A 25,168-nucleotide genomic window follows, 5' to 3' on the forward strand; every position below is an offset into this window, starting at 1 on the left:
TCAGTGATCTGAGAAATTGATTTTGTGTTGCCCTCCTTCCTTCCTTAGCCTGGTTTCATTTCTTTTGAAAGGATCCTCTATCTGGACTAACCGGCCCCTTCAGGGCTTTCCCTGTTGTAGAGACTGCCTGCACCTGCTCCGAGCAAAACCCAACTTACCAGATACCTGGCTTCAGTACCAGCGCTTGTCATTGTTTCTCCTTGGAGTCTGTCCTCAGTGTTGACACTTCTGACCTATCGGGGAATCTAAGGGGGAGAGAAGGAACAAATTAGCTGATTACTGTCACAACTGGGACAACTTCATATGTTATCTTTGGAGTCCAGCAGGCATGGGTAACACTTCCCTGTGACTTAGGGCAAATTCCATTCCCTAAGTTCTGTGAGTGGAAGGTGGCATGCTACTGCCTCTGTTGGGATGAGGCTTGAGGGAGATAACGTGTAAAAACTTAAACAGTGTCCAGAATCTTTTAAATGATCAATAAGTTTTTTCTGTTCTCCTTTTCTCCTGTGCAGACTCCTATTTACAAGGGATGAAGGAAAGAAAAATTTGAAGGCGCCTATGTTGTAAGTCAGATATCTTAGTAGCAGTAAATAGATGAAATAGTTGAGAATGTGATGCTATAGGTGCCAAATCCAAACTTCTGAGATAATAAACATCTTTAAAGTTTTTCTTAAGAACAGAGACTGTCTAGCTCCCAGTTTTGTGATTGCTGATAGATAAGTGTAGCTGAAGTTGACTGTTTAGAGACCAGAGTTCAGTGTGGTAGATTGAACAGGAAAGCAGATTTACCAAACTGCTTTTCTCAACGTTTGTCATGTTTCTCTTCTAGATCCAACATGAGTGAAGTTTCCTGCAAAAAACGGGATGACTATTTGGAATGGCCTGAGTATTTCATGGCAGTGGCCTTCTTATCAGCACAGAGAAGCAAAGATCCAAATTCCCAGGTAAATGGGTTGCATAGCAGGATGGATACTTGGAAAGAGAGACCTGCAAATTGAGGAAATTATGGAAAGGGAACAGCTGTCCCCTTAAAAACGCAAGGTGTATTTGCTGCCTTATGTGCTGTATTCCTGTGCATTTACCTGTTCCTGTAAGAGGCTTCCATTCCCTTAGTGCTGCCTAGTGGTAGACCAGCCATTTGTAGTCATCACCAAGCCTTCGGGCCGTTTCCTTGTAGGTCGGAGCCTGTATTGTGAATGCAGAAAACAAGATTGTTGGCATTGGGTACAATGGAATGCCTAACGGGTGCAGTGATGACCTGTTGCCTTGGAGGAGAACAGCTGAGAAAAAGCTGGATACCAAATACCCCTATGGTAAGATGCATTTCTGTTCCTTCCTGCTTAGTTCCATAGCCAAGGGGGTGCTTCGTTTAAAAAGCAAGTCAGAAGGTATTGTCTTTCTTTTCAGTCATCAAAGGTCCTATTGAACTACCTCCTTCTGCTATCTCTAAGTTCCAAAGGACTGGCTGGTGGGAGTGTGGTGGTGGTCACACAGCTGGGCCCTGACATCTGGGCTCTGATGCCTGCGGTGGGCCTGGAGTGCTTCACTGGCAGCCTGCTGATCTGTGCAACACAAGAGCATAGATACAGGCTGCAGCCCTCTGCAGAGAGAGCTGAGGGTGGTGTGTGGTAAGTCTTTAGGTAGGTTCTTTACTTCTGGGAAGCAGGGTCGGCTCACTTAAGTGCTGCCAGGGCTTTGCTCTGATGAGAAGCGAGATTCATTCAGCCTCTTGCCTGATGCGATCTCTGGTTCAAGCTCATGTCTGGGAAGAGGCAGTCAAACTTCGAGCATCCATCAGGAGAGAGGTGATGTAGTAGTTTCTGCTGTTAAGCTACTTGCAGGGGCCTCTGCAATCCCATCGTAGTCTCTGGTCAGACCAAAAGCCAGAAGTATGGGAAGGAAGACCTCTCTGGCTTAGCTCTCTGGATTTTCACCTTGAAAGTAAGAAAGAATAGTTTTTAGAATTTGTGCCCTAGCCCAAGGGAGAGTGCCTTCAGAGATTATCCAGGAGAGATAAATATTTTCCTTTTATTCCCTAAAGAATATGTGATTAATGCTATAAAAGGGACAAATTGGATTGCATATGTTAGTAGGTAATTTTTCGTGATGTTGGGCCCTGTGTTTATGTCTGAGGATGAACAGACTGGCTCTGTTGGCAGTAAAGTAGATGAGGGCCATTCAAATGCGAAAGATTGTGCCTTCAGGAAACCAAGTTCAAGGCATGATGTAAGACCTTTCTTCTTTGTTGACTGTTCCCTGGTAGACTTTTCCTCTGGGTTTTTCTCATGAAGAATTCCAAGTCTACATTTAGTCTAATTTATGCATTTTTACTAATGTTCTTGAGCCTTAATCATGTTAAATAAGCCCCATAAGTTTATTTTTAAACTGCTTATGGGCAAATCCTTCATATTTGAGAGAAAAAAGGAGAAAGAGCTTAAAAGTGGAGAATTGAGGAATGAGACTAGGGCCAGTTACTGAGCGCTGAGGGTGCTCACAGTACAAAAGATACTTTGGAGATTGGAGATAGATTGGGGATTTAATAGTTGGAGAGTCAGTTTAACTTCACCCTGATAGGAGAAGGAAGAGTAGGATCAAAATTCAGCAAATGTAAAACTGTCTTCTCAGCACCAACTTTATAGCTGGTAGTAGTGACTGATGTGAAAAATGTACTAGTGTATTTCAGAAACGTGGTCATCCTGATTTTGACTGTGTAATTTTTTGTTAGCAAGAAAGAAAGGAATGATTAGTTGTTTTGAAACTTACGCAAAAATAATTTTTCACAATATAGCTCAGTATTCCCTATAAAAAACAGTGAAAGCAAGAGGGTCGATATGTTAAAGATCCACATTGAAATGGACGATTCACTGAGTCTAGACAGTGAAATATTGGTCCTTGTGCTGAGCGCTGATTGGATGAATTCTTAAGAGGTGTCAGTCTGTTTTTACAGGCTGATTGCAAAAGATCTCAGTGGATGGACCACTGTAGGTGGATTCTCAGTGGTCACTGAGCAACTCTCCCCGAGGACCTGTGCCTTCATCAATCACAGTGAGCCCCAGGCAGAATTGTGGCAGTGACCTAGAAGCCAAGGTCTTTGCACCACATTTGCAACTCTCTCCCGTTCCCGTGCTCTGTATCTTCTCCAGGAACTGGATTTCTTGTGAGACATTGCCTTTTGTCCAAGTTGGGGAGAGTACCTTTCAGAGCTACTTTCCAGAAGGAATTAAAACAACAATAACAACAAAACCACAGAAGCATTTGTCCAACTTCACTGATGGTTTTTTATTGAATAGCTGTGGGGTTTCTGAGCACTAGTTGTCTGTGTTATTTTTTATCATCCATATGATACTTCTAGGTTTTCAAAGCTCTTTGCCCTCACTTATCAATTATTCATTTTATATGTAGCTATGTTAGAATGTAGACAATTTTCTTTCATGAGAATAATCTTGTAATTTGATGTACCATAAAAGTTGTAGAAGGTATTAAATGGGTTTTGAAAGGCAGTTAGTATTGCTATCATCATTATTCATGTATAGATGGGCTTTACATCTGAATAACAATGACTGTGTACACTATATTGTCCCTGTCTTTCCAAGGGTTTTCAAGCCACAGAAAGACGTTTGGGTTGCCTGGGCTATAATAGAAATGTTTGTTGATGATTGGTTGAAATGTAAATGCCTTTTTTTGTTTGTTTCTGTTTCATAATTTTAAAAATTTTTTTTTTTTTGGTTTTTCTCCGGTTCTGGGAACCGAACTCACGACGTTGTGCTTGCCAGGCAGGTGCTTTTGCCGCTGAGCTAAATCCCCAGCCCCTTTAAAAATTATTTAAAAAAATAGATGACAATGTCTGAAATTGTGTGGGTGTACCTGTTTTTCTTCACTTACATTAATGGTGACTGAGCTGCTGTCTCAGAAAGAATAGTCATAGGTTGTGCATTAATCCCTATAAGGGACCTTTGGAGGTCACCTGGAGTTCTAGGCCAATGATTCTCAACTCTTGAATAAATAAGACCTTTCATTAAACGTGAAAAAACTCTTAGTATCTTTTGAATGAGAAAATCCTCAATGACAAGAAACAGCTTCATATCATTAAAACTTGACATTTATCAGATCTTTATTAGACAGCATTTGTGTGTGTTTAGAAAATGTTCTGTGCTAGATATGGTATTTATTCAGCTGTGGACCATGCTAGGCCTCTTGTAGTACCTTGGTAATGCCTTAGGGTTCAGAGCCCACAGAGACTAAGCCTACCTCTTTCTATTTTTTCTTTCTTTTTTCAGGGGGGCATTGAGACAGGGTCTCATTCTCTAGTCTGTAGCCCAGGCTAGCCTTGAACTTATAGTGATCTTCCTGCCTCAGGCTCCTGAGTGCTGGAATTACAGGCATTACTACTACACCGAGCTACCCTTTTCTTTTATGTAACTTACATGTTCTGTCTACACCGAGCTACCCTTTTCTTTTATGTAACTTTTGTGTTCTATGTGGTCTCTTAAGTCCAAGGCCAATGCTTTCAGTTGTGTCACTCTGTGTCTGTTCTGTAGGGCACTGGAATTCAGCTCTTCTGAAATGTTGATCACTACATTTTGCAGTTGAGCACACTGCAGTTTAGATGGCGGTAAAAAATAACTCTGAGACCAAGAGCTTGGGAGTGTTTCCTAATGTTAGACAGAAAGCCTCTAATATTAGCCATTGCAGGTGACTTTAAGATTTCTTCAAAGGGCATTGCAGTGGACTAAATGTTTATGTCTGTCTTAGTGTCATATGTTGAAGTCCTAATTCCAATGTGATATTTGGAGGTAGAGCCTGTAGAAGGTGATTAGGCCATGAAGGTGGAGCCCTCATGAATGGGATTAGTGCCCTTACACCTGGGACCCTGGAAAAGGCTTGCTTTCCATCATGTGAGGACACAAGGCAAAAATGGTAGTCTGCAAACCTGAAAGATCCTCACTAGACCTCGACTGTACTGACATGCCGATCTTAGACTTCCAACCTCCAGAACTGTGAAAAATAAATATAGGACTTTGTTATAGTAGGCCAAAGTGACTAGGCTAGGGAACTTGGAAATTATGTAAATTTGAGTTTACTAATAACATACAACTCAATTCTGCTTTATTAATTCTGTAAGACTGAAGTCATTAGTCTTGATTGACACTTTGTGGAGAGAAGGGAAACACAGAGTACTTCTAATAATAGGAAGGCAAGTTTTCCCTGGCTGTGTCTCTGGAGAGGCATTTTTAAAGGTGTTTTTGTTCCTCCAGCCTTAGGATCAAAACTTTATGAAACTATTTGATTATGATGTAATATTAACATGGAAAATGAAAATTCCCCCTGCTAAAGAAATGACTTATTTCATCTTCCTGAAGAATCCAAAAGATAGTATAATGTCAGTAACATAAAGTGGCAAGAAGAAGGCAGCATTGTTATGGTGAGAACCTTTTTCAGGTGAATGACAATTACGAAACCAGGAAGCAGCAAATTTATCTAATCTACCATATAAAAAGACTTGGGGAGATTTTTATTTTTATAAGGGGATATGTTGCTAAATTCATGATGAAGTATCCAGTTGACATTTTTACTTTCTTTCTCTATGAAATTCATTACAATGAAGCACATTTAATCAAAATGCTAGTCTTATAAAATGGAGGTAGAATACTCTTGATAATTCAAGTATCATTCTTGTGCTTTTGTGTAACCAGATTTGCTGATACAGTTTACAGACGACAGAGTTGGAGTAGAATCAACTTCTTTCCATTGTTAAGCCACAAGAATTTTCTCACAGTGCTTGCTACACCTTCATGGTCTCCTCCCATCGGAAGGCAGTTTTGTGATGCCTGCAGTATCACGTCGTCATGTTAGAGTTACTATCTTGATGTCCTAGGAAGTGAGTGGTAGTTTTCATTGAATCCAGTGGGCAGCAGTGGAGACATGGAGCTTTTATTGGGGCCCATTCCTGTTTCTATAGAAATACCCTAAAATGAATATGCTGAGAAGGAAAAACCTGGAATTAATTAAGGTAAGAGGTCAGTGTGGCAACTTTAAACACTTGCCAATGTGTAGCATTGCTCCTTTAAATTTTATATTTAAATTTAACCTTTATCTTTCAGACTTAACATATTGTTAAGCATGTATACATGTCATTTTAGTGATTACTTAGCCATTTACCTTATCCCCTTGAACACCAACATTTTCCTGACTGCCGTGCATTTGATGTATTTGGCATCCAAAAGGTTAGTCTTGAGAAACTAATTCATCAAGAAGTTAGGAGGCTGATCCTCCTTACGTTGTGACTTCCTTACAACTTGTAAGAGCTTCTTAGTAATTAAGATCAAATTTGTTCTTTCAGCCAGTTGAAATCGAATGCCTTCTGGTTTTGTTTGGCAGATCTATGGATTTGATGACTTACTGTTTCATTTTCTGCAGAATTTAATTTCACTACAGCTTTCTCCCATTCCTCCCCTGCCAGGCCATCTAGGAGTTGTAACTTGACAGCAGGTCTAATTAGGGACTTTTGTGCAAAATAACTGATACAGTCCATGAGGAACTTTTGAAAACTTGTCCAGGGAAAAATTTTAGTAGATTATTTTTATGAATCAAGGGGTCTGCCTTGATTCTTATTTCTTGATTGGGCTTGATTCTGTAATTATGTCAATAAGAATTTGGTGGTATATGTTTGAATCTTTTCCCTACCCCCTAAAATTAACCAGTTTGATAAAAGAATATTTCATTGAGGGTATAACTGTTTATAAATGGTCTTCAGAAAAGAGTAATTACTAATTTATTGGATTTTTATATAAACAAAGTTTTAATTATTTTTAAAGTGTAGCAGATGATTTTATTATAAATATCTACAAAGGATAGATAGTAACAGAATAACCCACCTACACCATTCTAAAATACAGATGTAGGAAGAGCTAAAATGCTTATCTATAGGGATCAAACTTACCCATGATACATATATATGTCTCCTATTATAAAAAGTGAATTTTGAAGTCAGCTTCCTCACAGAAGTTTAAAATGAAACTTAATTGAAGATAGTGCCTCCAAGGTGATGGTGAGGAAGTAAGCTGAAGTTTATCTTTGTACTACTTCTCCAAATTCAGCTTTGTTGAAAATTAATAACTTCAGCTTCCAAGTCTTGGGCCATCGCCTTGGATGCAGTGAATTCTGGGAGTCAGGAGTTGCAGTAGTGTTTGTTTGATCTTTGGAGGCTGCTGTTTCATATTTGAGTGAAACATAAAAATGAGAACAGCATCCAGGCCAATTTTTGAACCTGCAAGAGGTAGAAGAGGAATAGGAGAAGATGATTTGAGCCAACACTCAAAACAATATTCAAGTTGGGGCCTTGCGTCTCATACAAAGGTAAAATACAGACAGACTACTCAGGGTGCCACTGAAGAGGTAATAGTGCGTAAATTTAGGAGATAATTGGAAGAGAGAGCTGCTGCAAGAGAAAAAAATAGGGTTCGTCCAATCCGAGAACACACAGCCTCCTCTTAAGTGTCAAAGAAGCCTCTGTTAGGCAGACTACTGGTGCCTTCAAGCAGATGTTCCTCTAACAGATAAGGAAGATGAAGATTTTGAAGAGGAGAGTGATGAGGATGATACTGCAGCTCTTCTTGCAGAACTGGAAAAAAATTTTAAAAGGATGAGCTGAAGAGCAGACCAGAAGAAACAAGAACAAAATGCTGAAAAAGAAAGGATTCATATTGAAAGCAATTTTAGTGGAAACCCTCTCCTTCATATCACTGGCCCATCCCAGCTTCAGGCCAGCTTCAAAGTTAAAAGAAGATGGGATGGTGAAGTTGTCTTTAAGAACTGTGCAAAAGGTGTAGATGATCAGAAGAAAGAAGATTTGTAAATGGTGCATTGTGATCTGAATTCTACAAAATGTTCATAGAAAAATATATTAAGTAGTACAGTTTTAGGTGCTTAAATTCTGTAAAATGTTGAGAATTGGTTTGATTTTTTTTCTTTCCCACCATCTAAATAGTGTATAGATTTCAAGCTCTAAAATATCCTGTTCTTTGATGATGCATTATGTGATAGTGCACATGGGAATACATTTAACAGAGTTTTCATTCCCTAAATGTTTCCAGTCACGTGGTTTGTTTTTGATATTGGAAAAAGAAATCTGCTTACAATAAATATTTTTAATCTAAATTTAAAAATTAACAATTTCAGTAGAATTTCAGGGGCACATTCAACTTAGTTTCTAAAACAGTTGTGTTTAGTATTTGATTAGATTAATGATCTCATTGCAAACAGATACATATTCCCAGTGATAAATACAACTTCTTTAAATTTGTCAAGTCTGCCTGGTAATACTAGGTTACCATGTGAACACCTGAAAATGTTGAATTTTATAGTCTCTATTCTGTGATCTGTTCTGTCACTTGTGCTGATTTTTACTGGTCTTCTCTGAAACCAATCTGAATTACTAAGACTTTATTTTTGAGTTTTTTTCAATCAAGAATGTCCTTTTCAGGCTTTGTTAATATGGGATTATTGAAGTAGAGTAAATATTTATATTGCCTTTTATTTCTTAGGACTGATATTTGGATAGGGCTAGGCATGTCTATAATATGCTTATTAGAAAAGTAAACCCCACAATGTTGTTTTAAACAACAATGACCACATTCAAGTGAAAGAATCCTGGACCAGCCATCAAGCGTTCTGCATTCTAGGGCTAATTTGTTTATATCCAGTGATTGTGGGATTGTTAGAGACATCGCTTGACATTTATTTCTCAGTATTTCTATGAAACAGATTATTACGGAGGACTGCTCCTTTTCTGTAATCCTCAGGAAAAATATTAATAATATAACTTTGATTGCATTAGATTAGTGTCAGTTTCTCTATTTACTGAGTTCTGAGAGCAGTCAAGGTGCAGAGCTGGAAAAAGCTGTTGGTGGCAGTTACACACAGAGAATGTGCATACTATTGATTAAAATCTGCTGGAGTTCTAAGATTAATATAAACCAGATAGGGACAGTCTACATGAGTAGGAGGCAGTGGTTTAAGAACGTTGGTTACCCCACAAACATGGAAACTAAAAGACATTAGGTGACAAAAGATTGGATAACGTCAGTAGAGGAAGAGATCCTATGTCCAAGTAAAATAGAACATATGAATATATGAGGCGTTGATTTTAGAACTATTTGGAGATGAGAGGTTGGTTAGTCGAAGGTGAAATAGAAAGGAATTTAGAAATCTGGTTGTGAATCAAGCAACATGGCAGTACTTGTTGAAACATAGGTGTTGAGGCCTGGCATTAGGAGATTCCAATGATAAACACAGAATATTGGTGGAAGCATGGGAGTTAGAACCGGGGTCTGTGCACACACTCTTGTGCTTGTGCTGTCTGAAGGGTTGTTGCTGGCTTTTTGGTGGGGCTGCAAATTTTATTTGTGCCTCTGTCAAATGGTAGATACCATAGTAAATTTAAAATATTGCATATAATAACAGTGTGAATTTTTTAATTCTGCAATTAAAAGACTATGTTCAAAATGGCATTAATTTTGAGTTTAGGTAAATAAAGGGAAGTAGAACTTTTTTGTTTGTCCTTCTGCAAGTGAGTTACGGCTTTTTTGGAATTGAAATAAATACTGATGAGTTATCTGTTCTTTCACTGGTTTTAGTTGTCTACTAGTGGAGAGTATGTTCTCTTTTTCAAAAGTTATATTTTATGTTTGAAATTTTTTCAGAGTACTTTCACACATGTTCATTTACTCATTCATTTAGTAAGTCCTTACAGGGCAGCTGTCACGTGTATAAATGCCAGACACCCTGCAGTAGTAAATAGAACATACATAGTCTGGTCTGTTTTCAAGGAAGGTGTAAACTAATTACAAAGGGGGTTGACATGAATGAAATAGACAAATACTGAGTATTCCTCTTTGAGGAAGAGACTTTTAAAGTGATATCCAAGGGTCAGGTGGATCTCAGGGGAAGATGGGCAGATTGATGTTTGGAGATGGGAGGAGCGTTCCAAGCAGAGGGATTGCTTAGTTGAAGCCCCCAGGTGGGAATGCTCTAGGTGTCACGGAAAAAATTAGCCTGAGTTTATTTTGTGAAGGGTAGAGTGATGTAGTGAAGTTGAGGGCCTTGGAGATTAAGAAGTTCAGATTAAAAGATTGCTTTGGTTGTGCTGTAAACTGAATATTTGTGTCCTCTTGAAATTTACACGTTGAAATCTTAGCCCCAAGGTGGTGGTATTAAGGAGTGGAGTGTTTGGGAGTGATTAGATGACAAGAGTGGACTTCTAGACTGGATTAGTACCCTTCTAAAAGAGGCTTCAAGGCGTTAGCTAGTCACTTCATAGGGATGCAGGGAGGAAGCACTGTCTGTCCCTTCCCAGGTCTCTTCCCAAACACTGAAGCTGTTGACACCTTGGTCTTGGACTTGCTGACTTCCAGAACTATGGAACATAAATTTTTGTTGTTCAGAAGTGACCTGTTCTTACTAACTTGCTAGAGCCTCCCAAAGTGACTGAGGTTATATGTGTAAAAGGATTATGCTGGGGCAAGAGTGAAAATGGGGCTGCCAGCTGTGAGGTGTGTATCAGGCCAAGCGAGTAGACCTTGCGGGGCGGGAGTGCTGTGGCTGAGAGGGGTGGCTGCATACTGAAATATATTTTGGAGGCAACATCAAGAGGATAGGGTGATATTGGTTGGGGGGGTGACTCCCTCCAAACAGTTCTGACTGCAGCAACGGGATGACATACTGAAGTGGAGGAGACTTCCATAGAAGCAAGATTCAGGGAAGATGAGGAAGATTTGGACAGCTGAACCTAGAGATGAATGTGAGCATCCCAGTGAAGTGCAGGTAGTCCTATAGGTATCTGGAGAGACAGGAAGAGGTCTAGGCTGGGAATGCCTGTATAGGCCTGTTGGACATCAGTATACATCAGTGGTTACACAAAGGCAGGAGAAAAAAGCCCAGCATGACCCTTGATACATCAGCATTTAGAGGTTGGATATAAGATGAAGGGGGCCTACAAAGGAACATGACATCAGGTGACCCATGGAGCTGTGTTTTTTTAAGAAGGAAAGAATGGTCTGTTGTGTAAAAGGCTGCCGAAAAGTCTAGAAAGATGACACGTCTGGGGTTTAACAATGTGGAAGTCATTGTTGGCACTGCTGAGAGCAGTTCTGACAGTGGTAGGATTGGGAGCCAAGTTGGAGCCAGTTGAAGGGCAAGGGAAGGTGAGGAAATGGGGACATTATTTAGATAGGGTTTTGAGGTGTGTTGCTGTGAGGGGTGCAGGTGGTGTAGCTAGAAAGGAGATCAAATCCAAAGAAAGCTTTGTTGCATTTGTGAGATGGGAGAAGCTACTTTTTGTGTTTTGTTTTTTTACATCAGATGTTTTTTCTTTTTTTTTTTTTTTTTAGCTCACAAGAATCATCCCAGCAGGAAAGGGGAGAAGAATCAAACAAGGGAAAAAGAGTCATGGTGTTTGAGGCTGTGAGGGAGATGGCCTCCCCCACACAAACTGGTTAGTGACAGAAAGAAGGACAATAAGGGGCAGGTAGGGGCAGTTGACAGCTGTGGGAGATGATAAATTACAGCCTTCTCAGTGAGATAGAAGCAAGGCTGTCAGCTAAAAGAGCAGGGTGGGAGCAGCCTAGACGCCTGGGGAGGAGGAGGTGAGTGCTAGGGACCTGGAGCAGCCTGCTGGAGGTGTGTCCCAGGAATGTAGGGCAAGTGAGCAGTGCAGTTCTACTGCAGAATCTCAAGTGAGGTCAGTTAATCCCTCTCTTCCACAGACTGAGGCAAGATCAGTGAGGTGCCTGAGGCAGACCTTATGGAGTTAGAATTAATTAGAACACATGGTCTCAACTCCTGTTCCAGTGCTCAGTCCCAGTTTACTCTTCAAAAGCCATGAACGCAAGGGGGGAGCTTTTAAGCCTTGTGGTATATGTTTACATTACAGAACTGTCAAAGGATGATTAGTGCCCAAGTTCTCCTGGTGCCTTTTTAGTACCTTTTAGACTTCCACAAGTATTTCACCTGAACAGTAGGAAAAGAGCTGGCCTGGCTTACCCATGGATGAAATGCAGTCATTTCCACATCCTCCTCCTTCTGACCTGATTGTGTGCCCTTAGCACATAGGGAAGCAATGTAATTAGAGTTCTGGGGGCTTTATTATCAATAATGGAAACACCACAGTCAGAAATCTCTTTAGCCCTAAGCACTACCATTGGGGCTAAGTGGCTCCCCTGGGTGCCATGAGTTGTTGGCAGCAGCTTTAGTGAGAGGCAGAGAGGAAGGGGGCAGAGGACAGGGAACAGAGCAAGAGAGAAAAGGAAATGTCTCTTCCTGTGGTCCTGCTGAACTGTGTGGCCCAGGACTGCTGGTCTCAGGTGGGAAGCAAGCAGGAGAGGGAAGGAAGTGCTGTTTCCCAGGTGGATCTTTTGCACTGTGCTCTTAACTGACTCTGGCTTTTAATAAGGGTCCTGGGAGGTGCGGATTCTTCTGTTCATTCCACAGGCTCTGAAGCTTAGGCTGAGAGATGCATAAGGCTGACATCAAGCTACTAGGTAGGGGAGGCCATGTGTGAGGAAGCAGCTGAACAGAAGTGGTGAAGAGGAAGCGGAGGGGGGAAGAGCCAGGGAGACCTCCAGGAATCCAGAGGTACACTGTTCATAGTGGACACAGGAGGTGACTGTTGCAGTGGTCAGTGGGACATTGCATGCCTCAGAGGTCCATGGTTTGTCAGGCCCAGAAGACCATGCTGCCTTTTGAGCTAGTGGGACATCCCTTTCTTCCCAGACCCAGCCTGGATTCCTTTTCATTGTCATTTCTTCTAGCAGAGACTTTGTCTGTGGGCAGAGAGACTGTTTTCCAGGCATGGACTAGGTTTCTCTGCATTACCACTCTTTCCTGTTTTTTTTTTCCACACACAGACTTACACTAGAATTTCTCTCAAGTAGAATCCTATGCCACTCGGTGCCAGAGGTGGGAGGCTGCATTATGTTATCATCTGAATAGGAGGGCCACTAATGGCAGTGGGCTGGGGGCACTAATGTCTTTGTTCTAAGCAATGTAGCTAATTGGTTGGCCAGGCAGAAGTGCTGTCACCTGTCATCTGTGCCCAGGAAGACCTTGTCCCTGCAGCCAGCTCTTCCAAGTCCTCCTCACAATGAGGAAAACAAAGTCCATTTCTGATTATAAGCAGCAGAAGCCTTATTTGCATAATTCTGGTTTATAAGGCTTTTTCCTCCCTGTGTCTTGTGCTCTTCCTGTAACCAAGTGCAGGAAAGGATGGTATTATCATTTTTGTTCATAGCTGAGAGAGCCTGGGACTTGAGTAAGACTTTGTGTGGGCAAATCCCAGGGTTTCACTCCCTTTGTTTAAAAGGCGTTTGTAATCCAAAAACATTTTCCTGCAGAAACAATATTACCTCAAGATCCAGTTCTCCATCTGTCTGCACACAGTGCGTTTAACTCCTCATATACTGGATTTTCTCAGCAGTTTGCTGTCCTGTATGTAGTTTTGCTTGGTCTTCTGTCTGGTGTGGTGTGAGCTCACAGAACTAGATCCAGTTCTCACCCTGTGAGTACTTCGCCTGAGAGGGACAGTATTTGCAGCCAGAATTTAGCAAAACATACGGGAAATTCGCAAAGTTTTAATCTGCTTCTCTTTCTGCTGTAGCTCAACATGAAGAGATGCTCTGGCCAGGGGCAGGAGTTGTGTCTGAGAAGCTGTAAGAGTAAAGCAGCTTGGGTTGCTTCAGCAAGTTGGCAGTGAAGAGGGGAAGGGGAAAGAAGGGTAGGGAACAGATGCTGAGAAGAACGAGATGTGGCCAGCTGGGCCTGGTTGGTTGAGCGGCTTTATGGAAGTGGCATAACTATTGTTTTTCAAGTTGGTTCTCCTTTCTCTAAGTCCACCTATATTTCAAATCATTTGAAAACCCTGATAATTAATCAACTTGCTACTCTACCAGATATGTAAGAGATACAGATGTAAAAACTGAGTAGAGGGAGATGAGGTAGAGGAGTAACATTATTTGAAACCACATTGTATAATTTTTTGCTTTGGATTTTGGAGTGTACATAAAAATGAACATTTTATAACCTTCGAGGGGCTTTTGGTTTGATCGAAGGTAGGGGACCTTAAATTTGTTAAATTACTAACTTGAAGGATGGGTACTTGGGAGGCTGGCAGTGACATATGAGACCTTGTCAGGATATCTTTTAATAATTAAGAAATAAGTAGTTGAAATTCCATTCTAGTTTCAGGAGCCATGAGGCAGTTCCTTAAATGGCTCTGATAGAGGAATGATTGCATGCCCCCCACCTTAGTGGATATTTCCATCAGTATGTGTTGGACAGTAAGGCTGGGATCAGGGTTGCCGTGCTCCTAGAGATGTGTTCAGATTTACTCTGACACTTGTAGGATCCCAGAACACTTCTGTTCTAATTTGAAGAAGTAGTGACACAAAAAGCTTTGTCACCAGAATACAAGTGGGATATCTTGTAAATTAACATTGAGTTTTGTTTTGTTTTCTTTAATCCACAGACCAGCCTTTAGTTTAGGAACCCCATTTCATGTCAATTATTAATTGCAGAATGAGAAACCAGTGGAAAGAATAGAGGGTGACTCTTTCTGCCTTTTCACTTGAGATGGCTGTGAGTAGATCTTTCCTGGCTCTTCAAGTCTTAACTCTAGTTTTTTGGTGAACCCTCTTGTACATGCATTGTCGATTCAGCCTGGAGTGGTGGCAGGCAGTAGAGCTGGGCTGCTCTGAGTGGTAACAGGTGCTGTGTCTGTCCTCTAACCCTCACCCTAGTAAGAGTCAACAGGCGGAGCTGACTACCTTTTCAGATTAGTCCTGACAGAATACTCTTTGGGCCTGAGGGTATTGTTTTCTTTCAAATAAAATACTGTGCCATTTAAAATGAAGTGATTTTAAACAATCTTGAGAATTTCTTTAACTGGAATAGAAAGTTTCCCTGAGTCCAAATTATATCAGGTCGAGGTATTTTCTGTTGTATTTCATCAGATGAAGGTCAGCTGAGGGTAAACAGTGATGGCTAAATCATTTCTGTAGTAATGAGAATTTGGTTAGCATTGTTCAGGGTTTGGTTTTGTTTTTCTAACTTGAGTTGCCTTAGTAGTACAACTATCTAAAATAGACATTGTATTAGTCTTATATCAAATGAGATGGAAGCCAAATCTATAAAATGTTGAATCTCTTAAATCTAACAAAGGATAGAATATATCCTGTTAATTTGTCAAACTTCTAGAGAACCGCCTACATGAGACAGTGAGGATTAATCAAGCCTCAGGAAGACAATTTGAAAAATACAGTTTTCTAATTATACAATCTCTTCTCAGTGGTCCAAGGTTAATGCAGTTCTGAATTCTGACAGCTAGTAATAGAAGCAAAAAAAAAGAAGAAAGACCAAAGCACATGAATTGTCTTATAATTACCTGAAACAGAGGTACTGCTCTGGCAATCAAGAACTTTATAAGCATTAATTTTTTACCATTTGATTCTTTTTCTTTTAAACAATGTTGGGAATAATTGAAGGGTTTTACGTAGGTCTTTGTGCCTGTGAAATGCACATGTATTATGTGGAGATTTCTTCACTTATTGCTTAGCCAGTGATGTATAATTGTAGGTAATAAGTTGGAAAATAAATCTGTTTTGGCTGTGTAGCTTATCTTATGAATACTTCTTGGACACTGTATCTTTTAAATTCTTGGTCCCTATTCCTACTATGAATATAAAAACTATGCTTTAACGACACCAGTCCTTGGTTGGCTTTGCACACAAGTATATTTTGGCACTTGCTGCAGTTCTTAGGCAACACAGTGAAAATGTCAGGACTAGGGAAAGATACAGTTATTCTGTGTTGTGGTCAAGTACCTATGGAATGTTTGCTATGTTGAGAAAAAGAGCAGATGCCCAGACATCACCCTCCTCCTTGAAGAAAAAAAGACTTGAGTAGTAGGAAATAGAGGTGAGAAATGCAGATTTCAGGATTTTAGAAATAGATCTGGGATCAGATCTTAAAGTTCGTAAGTATAGGAGAAAAATTGAAGATTAGGATTAAACCTTGGGTGGTGCCCAAACAAGCAAGAGAAAGAAAAGGACTCACAGAAAAGCAGAACACAAAGAGTCCTAAGAGGTCGTAGATTAGTCTACTAATCAAGAGTCAAGAGAGCTGGTGAAGCTAAAGATTACAACCAGAAAGAGACTTCAGGTTCGGTAACGATCAGTGACACTTGGGAGAGCAGGCTCACCAGAGCCAATTGTGCATGTGTCCTCCCACTCCACGCATTAGGAGTATCTATACCATAGAAGTTGGAATACACCACAGGACTGATTCTTTTTTTTGTTTGTTTGTTTGTTTTTAGAAATATTTGGTTGTCCACTCATACCAGTATATCACTGAGGCCAACAGGTGTCCATAGGGTAGCAGTTCCCACACTTTCTACATAGTGGCCCAGCACACATAAGTTTTGAGGAGCAGTACCTAACCTTGCCTGTGGGATGCATTCTGATCTCTGCCCTTATGCATTTTATTAAAAAAGAAAAGAGTAACTGATTTTATGACTTGCAGTTTGAAAAAAAACATTGTTTTAAAGAAAGCTAGAGGTTATGTCTACATTACAAAGTCAAGAAATAATTACTTTAAAAAATTGGAGTAGCCATTATAGAAATGGTGATTTCTTCCAAAAAAGAAAAAAAGAGTCTTTAAATGTTGAGTAGATGACCTGTGCAGGAGGAGGACTAAGTGTGCATGGTTAAGGAGGAGAATGGAGTGGAGAGCAGCAGCATTCTCAAAGCTGCGGGGAGTGAGCCGGCATCTTGCATTTGGCATCAGGAGAGAACACCCGTGTTTTGTTGGTGGAAGCTTGTCTAGAGAAGATCAACTGTTCTTGAGGCCCACAGAATGAAACTGGGAACATGAGGAAAAGGCTAAAAATCGATGTACTTGGTATTTTTACAGTTGCTTTTATGTTAGTTGGAAATACATTTTCACAGAGCCAGTGTTAATTGTGTAAACCCCAAAGTCACTTTGTCAAAGGTCGTATGCACCTTGTCAAAGATCACATTTAACCTTGATTGAACTCTGGTACAACCCCTGTAGCGCATTCTTTGTCCATACCTGCTTCCTGAGGTGGAAAGTATAAAGGACAAAGGTGCATGGCCTTGTGGGCTGGCTAACCAGGGCCAGGAGCAAACTCAGCACATACCAGGCATGTTAATTTTAAGTGCTCTTTGTGGCCAGAAGCAAACTTATTGGTTCCCTGTTATTTGATCAGTGTAGAAGGCCAGTCTAAGCAATGAGTTCCTGGTACTCTACCCTGACAGCCCTATGTGAAGCAACTTGAGTGAATGGTCAAGTTGGTCTGCTCCGTTTCTTTTCTGAGGAAAATACAGGGGTCTGGGCCTAAGGACTGAGTTACTACAGGGTGACGGCTAAGTTACAGAAAGGTGAGGCTAGGCTTAGGGACCTGGGTAGAAGGGGCATACAAAGGGATTATGAAAGAAAGTTTGGAGTCAGGAAACTCTGGTCCTGAGGGGCAAATGTCAGGCCAGAAAGGCAAGGTTAAGCTTTGGGACCTGAGCTTTGGGACAGCATGTGGGGAGTTACAAGGTGGGGACTAGGTGAGCAGGGCCAGAGTGAGGGTCAGCGCTTCCCTGGATGGGGCTTCTCCCTTTAACCCCTTTCAGTGGTTGCAAACCTTTCAGAGCTTTCAGTGATAACAAACAGCCTGCTGCAGCACGCATGCCATAGGTTCACCACCACTGCCTTAGGTGTAGCCAGGGGGCCAAGGTGCCAGTGTTTGTCATTTCTGAAATTGAAAGTGCAGGACTGAATAAGAGAAATTAAGGGTTGGGTGCATTCTTAGGCCTTAGGCTGGGCACTTGAGTTTTGTCCCTGGCACTGTCTAGTTTTTTGTGTGTGGAATTGTGAGTCAGGAGCTGTTCCTTATAAAGAACCTCCTGTGTACCTGATTCTCATGTGTTCATAGTGCTCAGCAGAACTGATAAATATTTTTTTTTTAACAAGAAGCTTTGTGTTTTGCATCTAGTGATTTTTTTTTTTAAGAGAAATGAAGTTTGTTTATTCACCTGTGTATTATTTCTGTCAGCCACCCTTCATACATGAGGACACAAGATACTGCCCAAGAGAATCTGTTTCATACAACAATTTTCACTAATGAATCCAGACCTGTGCTGTTACATTTGCTCCAAATTACCTAGATGAATTAGAGGAACATTGCCAGTATGACAACTCTTTGGGATTCAAAAGAGGACATCAAAGTAGTGTTTTATAACAGATTCAGAGACTGTGTTCTGGATATGAATACCAGTACCATAAAAGTATTTATTAGATGGAAAAGCCTATTTTTGATATTTGAATTTAAGAGGACTTTTGGTATTTTTTTTTTATCAATAATTGGAATCTGCATTTTCTTCTTTATTCATTCAGTAAATATTTAACACCCATTATGTTCATGGCATTGCACTGGACCCTGGGGACGTTACAAAGAACTAGAAGGCTGGGCTCTGCCCTCCAGAGGGAAATAAAAGAAACAGTTACTTCTAATTGTTTCTAACATTGAGCAGTGTTAATGCCCATTTCTGGAACATCTTGATCACTGGGCAAAAGGCACTGAGGGAGCCTCTCAAGGCCAGTGTCCACTTGGCCTTGCTGCCTTTTCTGCACATTTCTCTGTCCTTGTCCTCCCATGGCCCTGCTAGTTTGTCAGGCTACTAAGTCTTTGAGGATGTGGCAGAGGTCCCTCTGTGGCCAGCCATGTTTGTTCTCTGATGGGCCATGATTTGATTAGGTGCAGCTTGTTCCTTTAGATTTCCCTGCAATACCAGACACTGTTCAGTTCATTTTCACACATGACTGAGGCCTCTGAAAACATGCTATTCCTAGTCTAAAATAAGGACATTAAGTACGTATTACATTTTTTGAGAGCTCTTGGTTCACCTTCAACCTGCAGCATTACCAAACTGCTGCAGGACACAAACACCCCAAACTGAAGGCTGGTGGAGGAAGGTGGCACAGGACCTTCACCTATTTGACCCAGAGTAGATACTTAGTAAGTGTGCAGTGTTCACAGAGGAAGTCCTGACAAACATGTATGGGAGTCATGCATGTAAGGCCTCAGAACTACTGAAAAGGTGCCCAGCTAGTGTGGCAGGCTGGTAGTTGGAGAGGGTAGTGAGAACCCTTAAAGGTCCCACATGTTATACTCTAGGAATTTTGTGTGATTTGGCCCATATCCAGATATTCATTAATTCATTCAACAAACATTTTAGCACTTGCGTGCATAAGTATGTGTTGAGGGAGACTGAGGAATCTCACAAGGCAATACTTCCTAAACTTGTATAAGCACATTTGAATTACCTAGGAAGTCCCTTAAAAATACCAGCCATACTCCAGACCATCATATTTCCAGGATAGGACACAGATGTTTAGTATTTTGGAAGCCCTTACTGGGACAAGTTTGAGTCCCTACAATAAGGAGTGTATAATATAGTTTTAGATGATTCAGCCAGAAATTCAGTAATTCTGAAGGATACAGAAACTTCACCGAGCAGTGTGAGCAGAGCTAGGTTTCTGCTGTAGTCCTGATTCCCTCCTGAGGGAGAACATCCTCTGATTAGGTGATGGGAACAGCTGGCCAGACTGGGCTGAAAAGGGGATCAGCTTTGACAGGTGTAGGAGAGAGGAAGATTCTCCCTCTGACCTTGAACTCAGGCAAGCATGGGGATGACTTTGGATCGTTGGTGAAATGGGCCAGTGTTTGAGCTTAAATTGTTACTGTTTAGACCTAAACTAATTGCAGTATCAACTTTACAAGGTATTTCTTGTGTTTTGTTTTTGAATGGTGCCAGGTATTCTAAGACTAATTGCATTAATCGTTGATTGCCATTAAGTGGAGGAATGTTTCTCTTATGAACTATGAACTGCTGGCTGTCTGCTGGTATTTTTCTTGTGCATCAGTGCTGAGAATGGTGAGGTGAAGCAGATCCCTCAGGATAGAAATGCTCAGCTTCTCTTCTTGATTCTCTTGCTCTTATTGCTCCTTGCCCTGTTAATGGCCAGACTGAATATCCCTGTGTGTGCATATCAACACACAAATGAGCCATTTTATGTGGGCAATTCAATACCCCAGGGTCTTGTGGAGCAGTGAGCTATTGCTCCGCTTAGAGTGGGTGAAGGTACTTGACCTTAGCCCCTCCTGGCTGCTCTAGGTACTTAGAGACCAAGGGCCGCTGCGGTGAACAGTTTCCCTGCTAATCGCCAACCCAGGCAGATCACGTGGCCCTCACTCAGTTTTCTCAGTACTTGCCTTTCTAATCAATTTATTTTTATTGAGCCTATTACATGTTATTTCAGAGGGGGGAATAAAATGCTTAACACTTGGTAAATTCTTCATGAGATGCAATCTAAATGTTTTTTGCTTCCTTTTCAAACTCAGTGTGCCATGCTGAGCTGAATGCCATTATGAACAAGAATTCGGCTGACGTGAAAGGCTGTAGCATGTATGTCGCCTTGTTCCCGTGTAATGAATGTGCTAAGCTCATCATCCAGGCAGGTAGGAGACAATCCTTTCCAATTGTATATTTGCATTGCTGCCTGCTCATCAGTAGCTCATTGCAGATGTGTTTGAGCTTAAATTGTTACTGTTTAGATCTAAACTAATTGCAGTATCAACTTTACAAGATATTTCTTGTGTTTTGTTTTTGAATGGTGCCAGGTATTCTAAGACTAATTGCATCCTCTGTGATTCTTAGCATGTTTTTAATTTACTTTGCAACTTCTTAAACTGCAAGCTGCCAAAAAACAACACAGGCTTTGCATATAATTACTGTCAATTTACCATTCTCTGACATACTGTGCATAGATTAGAGGGGAGGAAGGGAAACGAACTTCTGTCAGAAACAAGGTCAGCTGGGAGTCTATATCAAATTTTAATTTGTATCTAATACTTGGTAGATATTTAAGGTTCTAAGCATATCTTTGCATATAAATGTCATAGGACTGAAATGGTAGTACTCCAAGTTTTTCTTATGTTACAGTTACCATAAATCCATACCATTGTATTCTGAATATTTCACTTTTATCAAATAGTCACATCTACGATGATTCAACTACACTTCATCTCCATAAAGCTCTCAGCTTGAGATTTAAAGACTTAGCGTGTTTAGCCAGATATATGCTTTAAATGGGCTGTTTATCACAAACCCTGTAGATCTCAGACCAGAAGAGGTCTGCTGACAGCAAACCAGAAACTGCCCTTAAGAAACAGCCTGGGCTCCCGCATGGCTGCTGCCACTAAAGCTTTTGGGATGTTTCCTTTGCCATCCCCAGGTACTGAGGCGGCAGTAGGTATGGGCACTGAACAGCCTGTGCTCTGTGAAGGCAGCTTCTGGGTCCCTTCTGAAGCTAGTGGAGGAGCTGCCTTTAGTGCAGGGCACTCAGAACTCCCAGCTGTCCGGTTATTGATGCTGTCTGGTGAGATCAGAAAAAGGAAGCAGATCTGCACTGCACAGGGCTGGGCCAGATTGGTCTTCAGAGCCCCTCTGGGGAGCATAGTGGTGCTAATCTCTGAGTTGGCCAGCACCCTCTACTCCCCACATCAACCCTTCGAATAGTTGCCTTGTGCATAAAGAATATTTGCTTACCTGCAAGGAGAAAATTTGTTAACCAGATTAAGACTTGACTGCGTTGACATGTTTTCACTTTGCATTTGTTAAAAAAAAAAATTCATGAAGACTGGAGAGCAGATTAAATAGTCCACCCTCTGCTGTATTAGAAAGCAGCAGATACGTAGTTCAGTAACTGGACATTGTCTGCAAGCACACTTAAAAAAAGTAATTAATCATGGATGTTACAAGGACTTCATCTACTTCTGTCTTTTATAGTACCGCGTATGCATTTACTAATGGAACTTCCATTGCTACCTTTTAAGGTATAAAAGAAGTTATTTTCATGTCTGATAAATACCATGACAGTGATGAGACAATAGCTGCAAGACTCATGTTTGAGATGGCTGGGGTTGCATTCAGGTAAGTTGGGAGAACTCAGAGGAATTGGTAGTTTGAAGGGCTGATCCAGATACATATATGACCTTGTTTGATATCCAGTTTCTCCCTCTGATGCCTGACTTTCACACTTGGAAATTCCTTTGGAAATGTCATGGTATAAGTGAAGGTTATTCTAGGGGTAGTTTTGTAGGAGTAGTGTTAGAAATATCTGAAGACAATGTGTTTAATGATTATATTTAATAATAACTTTCCATAGTTTAGACTAATCAAGTATCAAGAAATTTTAAATGTCACAAATATAGTAGTGATGGTAAACGTTTATAAATTTTGCAAATATAACAACTCTGGTCTAGGTAGTTTCAGATGAAAGCAACCTGGTTGAATCACCAGGAATTTTTTTACAACATTTAAAATTAAGCTTAGATGTCTTGGATTTTTATGATTGTCTTTGCTGAGCAAAGATTTTTGTGGTATGTTTTACTTGCAAGTAAGTTGACCATCTTTGATTAATGGCAGAAAATTCCTTTGAGAACGGAAAGCTTTATGGTATTTACGGTGTGCAGTGGCAGGACTGTTACAGTGGGTAATATACCTAGCCCCTTGTATTATTAGGGCTTTATAGGATAAATCTTTTGAACTATCGTGCTTTATGAGATTTTAAATCCAAGTTATTTATGTACTCTCTTTTTGACTATTTTTGACTGATTTCTAAAATATATATTTAGTTGCAATTTTTTAAATTATTATAGAAATAATAAGTAATGAATAAAAGGTTAATGAGTACAAAAACATTTGCATTTTTAGAACATAGTTTTAAGAAATTACTCTTCACTAAAGCTACCTGTTTTTTGCTGTATATAAGAGGCAAAAGAAAATTTACTAATCTTTTGCTTTGGAGCAACTACAAGTTGGCTGTAGAAATTTCCTAGAAAATAAGATAAATCTGATGGGAAAACAAGTAATTAGATATTATGTTGTGCAGCTAAATTGTTAGAACTCCTTTGACTCCCAGATAATTCATGAACTCAGACAGCTGAAGAACATATATACCAGGCCACCCCAGGCATCTTTTTTGTCTTAGTCTTTTCTGGTCCCTGTTTCTCTCGGTATGGTACACTATAATTGGTTCATATAGAGATAAAATAATCAAGCAAATCCCAGGACATTTCTTTTCTCTGCACAGAAAATACAGTTTTAGCCAAAGTAAACAAATTGCTTTAACTACACATAATATCTTTATATATTTTGTTTTTGTGTTTAGGAAATTCACACCCAGGTGCAGCAAGATTGTTATTGACTTTGATTCAATTAACAACCGACTGAGTCAGAAGCTTCAGTGAGTTCAACCTCATTAAATCTACAGAAGTTTGGGACTCTCCTCTGCTAAGAAGCTGCTATTGCCTTTCATCTTAAAGTTGCGTGTAACTTTTTAATAGCCAGCCCAGCACAAGTAGACATGTAAAGAATATAAAGCCTCAAATCTCTCTACTGTCCCTCCTGTCACACGGAATCTACATCTGTTTAAACTATTGATTTAGGGTTGGAAATAAGGAAACCTGCAGATGGCCTGTCACACAAGGCTGGAGTAAGGGTGTCTTTTCCCTTGTGACCTGGTTCACTGGGATCCTGATTGGTCTGCAGAAGAGCGTTGCCCCTCTGTCATCCACTACATTTCAGTAGCCACTTCTGCGTGTGTGCTGTAAGGACACATAAATAATTGTTTGTGTTCTTCACGGGTATGGCAGCCACACTGATGTGCACATCTGGCCCAAGTGAAGCATGACATATAATGCCCTTGGGGAAAAAATGGCACCCAAATGACAGTAGCATTAAAGAATTTTTTCTGCAGATTTGAGGGAGGCCTCCTACCTACCCAACCAGAAAACCTAGATCGGATGGCACATCTGTCCTGACAGATGATCAGCACCATTAAACCAGGAATATCTCCTCTGTTCCTGCTATCCTTTTACATGCTGGGTAGTGGCACATCATCCTCTGGGGGTGGGACCCCTATTGTTCTGGCCTCTTATTTTTGGTTTGTTGGTCACATGGAGCTGTTACATTTAGTTTATCTGAGTAATGAATGGTTCCCAGAGGGCACAGCTTGTCTCATTGCCACCCCACTAGACCACGCCCTGCTGTTGTAGCAGCTGGGATTGCACGGTGGGAGGTGTTGGGCACCCCCCACCTCTGCTGCTTCTGCTGCGTAGAAACAGGTTGCTCCCTCTGCATGCCAACATGGTTCATTTCCAAGGGTGCTCCCTAACCAGAGATTAAGTTAATTCCTATCCTGCAAGTGAATTGTGAGAATTCTGCCCACCTGGAGGCGGTTTATTCCAGGTCTGTTGGTGATGGAAGCTCATTTGTGCTGGCAACATGCCTTCATCTACCTAAACATCACCCTAAACATGCTTGATACCTTTGTTAAGAAAATGGTTTCTTTATATTAAAAGTTACTACCTTTTTTTGAATGCCCTTATATTTTCAAGAATTTTTATTTTGTCTCTGAGGTTTTGTACTCTATGCTCTAGGACATTTTATGATTTGGCTCCTTGCTACTATTAAAATCTTATTAAAATTTACCACACCGAAGTATGTTCATGTTTATATTACAACAGTTACATGTTTAATTCTGTTTCTGTCTTGTTTTTTCCTGTGAAGCACATTATGTAGGTTTAATGCTTAGAGAACAATCTGAGGTACTAGTGCTTCCTAAGGTGTTTTCCTAGGGTGGATGAATGATGGATTTTTTGGTTGTATTTATGTTATTGGGGTGGGAATCCAGGGCTTCATGCATGCTAGGCAAGTGGTCTGCCACTGAGCTACATTTGAAGCCCTTTTTAAAATGTTGAGACTGTTATCGCTTATGTCTAGATGACCCTCCAAATCCTCGTGCATTTATGGGAGGGGGTGCCTTTTCAGAAGTGGCTGGATCTAGAGGGTGTGGTGCTGGGATTAAGGGTATCTCAAAACATAGTCAACCACCTATTGGCTTGGCACAGTTCTGGCTAGGATTAAGGGTGTGAGTGCTACACCCACTCTAGGCTGGGTAGCCTGCATAAAATATAAGGGACAGAAAACGGGTAATGTGCTTTTTCTTACCCACTTGCCATGGACTATTTCTCTTCTGCCAGGCCATC

At 40.7% G+C, this 25,168-nt stretch overlaps 1 protein-coding gene and 1 pseudogene across 1 annotated transcript; both read left to right on the forward strand.

Moving 5' to 3' along the window:
- Positions 1 to 512: 512 nt before the first annotated feature.
- Dctd (dCMP deaminase) lies at positions 513 to 24,658 on the forward strand (the record flags this gene model as incomplete). Its single annotated transcript, XM_005373508.2, is given in 6 exon segments — positions 513 to 563; positions 830 to 944; positions 1,178 to 1,313; positions 20,459 to 20,575; positions 21,953 to 22,049; positions 23,290 to 24,658. Coding segments are annotated over 6 exon segments (595 nt in total), but the record flags the coding sequence as incomplete, so codon positions are not given.
- LOC102011611 lies at positions 7,237 to 7,911 on the forward strand (annotated as a pseudogene).
- Positions 24,659 to 25,168: the final 510 nt, after the last annotated feature.

This window comes from Chinchilla lanigera, unplaced genomic scaffold (assembly GCF_000276665.1).
Source record: "Chinchilla lanigera isolate Chin_1 unplaced genomic scaffold, ChiLan1.0 scaffold00002, whole genome shotgun sequence".
NCBI classification, from domain to species: Eukaryota; Metazoa; Chordata; class Mammalia; order Rodentia; family Chinchillidae; genus Chinchilla; species Chinchilla lanigera.